This window comes from Coenobita brevimanus, chromosome 7 (genome assembly GCF_032717465.1).
Source record: "Coenobita brevimanus isolate Jiangsu-jjx chromosome 7, ASM3271746v2, whole genome shotgun sequence".
NCBI classification, from domain to species: Eukaryota; Metazoa; Arthropoda; class Malacostraca; order Decapoda; family Coenobitidae; genus Coenobita; species Coenobita brevimanus.
In genome coordinates this window covers 4,017,835-4,023,834 of record NC_136960.1, presented here as the reverse complement: position 1 = coordinate 4,023,834, position 6,000 = coordinate 4,017,835, and the positions used below count along the sequence as shown (strand labels likewise).

Here is a 6,000-nt window from a genome sequence, read left to right as displayed (position 1 = left end):
TGTAGCACAGAGTAGCACAGTAAGGTGTAATAAGCAAGATAAATCGCTTGGGAAAGGGTGTTAGAGGTCAGGCACTAATGAGATCTAGGGACAGGTGTTACAAGGCCAGATAAATCGCCAAATAAATCGCCAAGAGACAGGTGTTAAAGAGGCTGAATAAATCGCCAAATAAATCGCCAAGGGACAGGTGTTAAGAGGCTAAATAAATCGCCAAGTAAATCGCTATGGGACAGCTGTTACGTAACCAGTTTATTTTCTCCACTATAAAATCCTGTTAAAAATCGTCCGTCTTATTCTCTGCCTAAATGTTGCTGTCTGTCTGTTTATCTGTCTATCTCTATACCTATCTCCCAGTCTCTGTCTATCGATCTGTTTATATATTGATCTGTATCTATCTCAGTATCAGTCTCTATCTACCTATCTATCTATGTCAATCAGTCAGTCAGTTAATCTATCTATTTGTCTGTCAGTCTGTCTATCTATCTATCTATCTGTCTGTATTTGTGCAAAAAAATGGTATCATGAAGGCTGGAAAAAATGGTAAATTTCTTTCGTATTCACCTAAATTATTTTTCGCTATACTAAAATTTTGATTCTCTCTCTCTCTCTCTCTCTCTCTCTCTCTCTCTCTCTCTCTCTCAAGCATCGTTTTTCACACTTCATTCCAATTGTAGAACCTCTCTCTCTCTCTCTCTCTCTCTCTCTCTCTCTCTCTCTCTCTCTCAAGCATCGTTTTTCACACTTCATTCCAATTGTAGAACCTCTCTCTCTCTCTCTCTCTCTCTCTCTCTCTCTCTCTCTCTCTCTCTCTCTCTCTCTCTCTCTCTCTCTCTCTCATTATAAAAAAAAAAAGATAACCACGTCCCTAACCCACCTAACTAACAATAATAATAATAGCCCCTATAACCCTTGTGCGTAAGGTTGAATGTTGTGACCCCGGGAATGCAGTAGAGGTTGCCGAATATTATAAACCGTATTCTCACTGACGTTGATTTCTTTGCATATCTTTATTAGCGATTTAGTTCGCATGTTAGGGTTAGTATTTTTTTTTTAATCCCATTTATATCTTCCCTTTGTCAGGTATAATAGTTTTCCTCAGTAATGTACAAGTGAGTATTAAAGTGTAACAAAAAAATAAATCGCTTGTGTACAGGTGTTAGGGTCTCTCTTAGGTCAGCGAGGAGGGCTTTGTACCATGACCTTATCCTTATTACGTTTGTTCAGTGATTTATATATATACTTTAACAATTTCTTTTATTTCCAGACCTTCAAATTGGATGCAGTTATGGATGATTTTGTGCTAACAGAAATGGTAAACTCAGACAAAAAATAAATAAGAAATGGAAAAAATATATTGTTACATTTTTCAGACCTGGGGTTGTGGCAAGCATCAGGTGTGCTGTGGATTTACTTCAGAGTTTTATTGGCCGTCAAATCCGGGTTCATAATTTACAAAGATGTGCTTCAAAAAATGTGCTCTGTCGTGTTCTTTCTTGCGTTTACTTTTTCCCTTCTCTTTGCTCGCTTCTCCTTTTCCTTCATTTTTATCTTCCTACTTTTTTCAGACCCTAGTCCATACTTTTTCTCCCCTCTTACGATAATTTATTAACAGCATTTACGTTTACCCAGACTTCTTTCAATATTACTATGTTCTTGACACAGTTCTCCATTCCCATCTGCCTTTCCACTCCAGCACCTCGAAGCCTCTCATCCACATGCTTTAATCTGTACTCAGCTCTTTTCTTCACGTCCTAATATTCTAGTCTTAAAGCTAGCCTTCTACTTCCTTTCTTGCGTTTCTGGGGAAGTTTAATCTCCACCAAATTCTTATTACATTTTTTATTCCTACTAATTTTTCCTCGGTAACTAACATTCCTCTTAGATTATTGTATTTTCCTCCTCTCTCTCTCTGTTTTTCGTCTCATAAAATCCATCCTCCATTTTCCACGTGCCTTTCTGTGTTGGTGTCTGTTATTAATCTTTTTTCCTCGCTAAGACCTCTTACTGCTGATTCCTACGTATATTTCTCAGTATCTCAGTATTTTTCTTACCAGTTATCCAGTCCTTCAACTCTTCTCCCATCCTGAGTCCTAACGTCCACCCCATCTCTTAGTTATACCCTCTCTTGCCTTGGTCTCGCTAATCTGTCGGTCTGTCTCGCTAATCTATCGGTCTCTGTTGCTAATCTTGTGTCCTGGTCTGTGCTTCTAATCTGTCGGTCTGTGTCGCTAATCTATTGGTCTGTTGCCCATTTATCGGTCTCTGTTGCAAATTTATAGGTCTGTGTTGCAAATTTATAGCTATGGTGCAAATTTAAAGGTCTGTGTTGCAAATTTAAAGGTCTGTTGCAAATTTTATCGGTCTGTGTTGCAAATTTTATCGGTCTGTTGCAAATTTAAAGGTCTGTGTTGCAGATTTATAGCTGGGTTCCAAATTTATAGGTCTATGTTGCAAATTTAAAGGTCTATGTTGCAAATTTAAAGGTCTGTGTTGTAAATTTAAAGGTCTGTGTTGCAAATTTAAAGGTCTGTGTTGCAAATTTAAAGGTCTGTGTTGCAAATTTAAAGGTCTGTGTTGCAAATTTATAGGTCTGTGTTGCAAATTTTTTAGGTCTGTTCCAAATTTAAAGGTCTGTGTTGCAAATTTAAAGGTCTGTGTTGCAAATTTATAGGTCTGTGTTGCTAATCCTGCGTTCTCCTCCCCCAAAGGCCTCTGTCTTGATGGTACCTGTCGCCACGGAGAGACTGATTGGGTCCGCCCCCTCCCCCGCCGCCCCCACAGTCCCCTCCCACACCACGGCAGTCCACACCTCCGTCACCTCATCACTCGTGTCCCAGGGTAAGGTCGCTAATTTTTGGAGTGTTTTTCTTTTTCGATTTTTAGATTTTTGAAAAGATATTGTGGTGTTAGATTAATGATAGTGTTTTTATTTTTTTGCTTTTATTTGTTTATTAGGATAGTGGTGGATGGTTATGTATTTATGCGTCCCGTTTTTTTAATTTCTGGATCTTGGTTGAGAGAGAGAGAGAGAGAGAGAGAGAGAGAGAGAGAGAGAGAGCACTTCTTACCCCTGTGACTTTTTCCTCTGATTCCTGCAATGCCCATTCACCTCTCTCTCTCTGTCTCTCTCTCTCTCTCTCTCTCTCTCTCTCACACACACACACACACACACACACACACACACACACACACACACACACACACACACACACACACACACACACACACACACACACACACACGGTACGTCCTCAAACTCCTATTTTTAGACCCCTACTCAAACTTACGTATCTCCCTTCTAAATATTCCATCTGCCTTGTTATTTTTAGGCCCTAACCAAACTTCTGGGCCTTCATTCGGAATATATTACCTCCCTCAGCACATGTGACGAGGATGGAGGCAGCCCGTAGTCGTCCTAGAAATAAAATGATCAGAGAAATAGATAGCAAGCAAAAATACAGTCGTTATCGTAATGGAGAGAACCACTTTTTCTACACATAGGATGGACTGGTGATGAAGATGGAGGCAGCCCCCACTCTGAGTTGTAAACAGGTTGAACTGAATTATTGCGTTAGGCGGTAGCAAGCATGAACCTACCTACCTACAAACCTATCTCTCTACATATCTATCATCATTCCTACCTACCTGTCCTCCTGCCTACCTACCTACGTATCTATCTACATACCTATCAACCTTCCTACCTACCTGTCCACCTGCCTACCTACCTACGTATCTGTCTATATATCTGTCAACTTTCCTGCCTACCTGTCCACCTGCCTACCTACCTACGTATCTATCTACATACCTGTCAGCCTACCCACTAACCTGTCCACCTGCCTACCAACCTACCCAGCTGCGTAGTCGCCATGGTACTGAATTCATCTCCTTTTTCCCTCCGCACAGGCTCCACGGGTGACGAGGATGGAGGAAGCCCACAGTCCTCCCCACAGCTTCCCCGGTGGACCCCCACAGTGCCCTCTCTCCCTAGGCACCTGGAGAGGATTATTAAGATCAAGAAGGGCGCAGACCAGCTGGGTAGGTGGTGTGGGGAGTGAGTTGGAGGAGTTGGGAGGAGGGAGGGATTGGCTGTGTTGTGGGTAAGGAGTTTTAAGAAAGGGAGTGTGGTTGGGTTAATCGTTCCGTGGGAGAAAAAGGTTAGGATTGTGATGATGATGATGATGGTGTGTGTGTGTGTGTGTGTGTGTGTGTGTGTGTGTGTGTGTGTGTGTGTGTGTGTGTGTGTGTGTGTGTGTGTGTGTGTGTGTGTGTGTGTGTGTGTGTGTGTGTGGTATGCCCTTGCAGGCCGCACCCTGGCCTTAAAGGGGAAGAAGGTTACGATGAATAACTGTGATGATGGTGGTGATGATGAAAATGATGATTGCAGGCGTGAACATCGAGGTGGTGGACCAGGGCGTGAACGGCGTGGTGGTATCGTCTTTGGTGAGGAACGGCGCTGTACACAAGGACGGTCGACTCCACGCGGGCGACCTGATCCTGAGTGTAAATAACGAGAGCATGAGGAACATTACTAATTCTCAGGCCAGGGCTATTCTCCGACGCACACAGCTCGTCAGTACGGATGTCAGGTGAGCCAGTGTTTATTTTGTTTATTCATCTTTATTCTCGTGTTTATTTATTGAGAGAAGGAGTGATGGAAGAAGGAAAGACAGTGGTAGAGACCGTGGGGTAAGGGAGAGAGAGGAATATTGCAATAGAAAAGATGAGGATTACACATAAGATAGAAGGGAGGGAATGAGACTCGAGGGAAGATGAGGAGAGTTAAAGACAAGCAGTAATGAATAATGTTTTTGTAGAAGGTCATTATTTCGATATGAGAGAATTTGAGGAGTAATTTGGGTACTAGAAGAAGGGAAAGAATGCAAGATGGGAAAGATTATTAGACTGCAGTAATGACAAAGATTTCAAGGAAGATATATAATTAACAGTTAGGTGGGCGTGTGAGGCATGTGATTTTGAAAGCAGAAAAAGGGAAGGAATAAAGATGGAGAAAGACTAGTAGGGTAATAGAGAGATGGTAATTATGACAAAAATGTCTGTAGAAGGTGATTAGCGAGTAAATTTGGGGGAAACTTTGGGATAAGACAAGACTCAATCACTGCAAGAAAGAATTGAAGGATATTAATGACAAAGGTTTTATAAGATGATAAGAAGGTATGTGAAATTCTTAGAACCATAATTTAGGGGTCCAGACAGAGCTTATCACCACAGGAAGAATAAAAATATGGTAGTTACGACAAAGATAAGAAGATGAGCAGCAGGTAAGTGAGAGTGTGAAGATTGTAATTTTGGAGTGAGTACAAGGGGTGATCAACACAGGAAGCAGGTAAGGTGATGGTGCGGAAGGTAAGGGAAAAGTGATGAGGGAGGCAGTGGAGAAAGTTAATATTGTGTCGTCCTCGGAAACGTGAAATTGCAGAGCTGAAGACGCGTCCTGGAAGACCGTGTGACGTGGAGGCAAGTTTGTTTTTTGTAATTTTCTACGTAATTTTGTTTTTCATTTCTGAGTTTCAGCTTTTATTTTCTTCACTACAAGGACGCCTTTTCTTTATTCTTGCCTCTCCAGACGATTTTATTCAGCTTAAAGGGTGTATTGAGGGAGTTACTGAAGTCCTTCATTAACCCATTCACTACAGAAGGGTCTTACAAGCTGTATAAAATCGTCCTCTCAGTGGCCAGAAAGTAGGGCATTGTTGAGAAAGGGTTATGTCTTATTTCCTCAATTATTAGATAATTTGTTTTGTGTGATCAGGTGTTAAGGTGGATATTTTTTTAGTAAGAGAGAGAGACAGACAGACAGACAGAGAGAGAAGACTGATTTGTGATGGTGATTGATAGAACTGGTTTGGACAGAGACAACTTGAAGATGGATTTGCAGAAGTCAGAAAAGAAGAATGGAGGCAAATGGAGAAAAATATATGACTAAGGATGACTGAAAGGAAGGGTATGAGGAATATGAAGTTTGTCAGTTTATCCCTTATC

At 41.4% G+C, this 6,000-nt stretch overlaps 1 protein-coding gene across 1 annotated transcript in view; it reads left to right on the top strand.

Moving 5' to 3' along the window:
• LOC145404710 (multiple PDZ domain protein-like) overlaps positions 1-6,000 on the top strand; it is a 1,044,659-nt gene that overhangs the window by 671,903 nt on the left and 366,756 nt on the right. Inside the window, exons 22-24 of the mRNA XM_080276264.1 lie at positions 2,709-2,838; positions 3,904-4,035; positions 4,385-4,586. Coding sequence (XP_080132390.1) covers positions 2,709-2,838; positions 3,904-4,035; positions 4,385-4,586 — 464 coding nt within the window. The remainder of the gene's footprint in view (positions 1-2,708; positions 2,839-3,903; positions 4,036-4,384; positions 4,587-6,000) is intronic.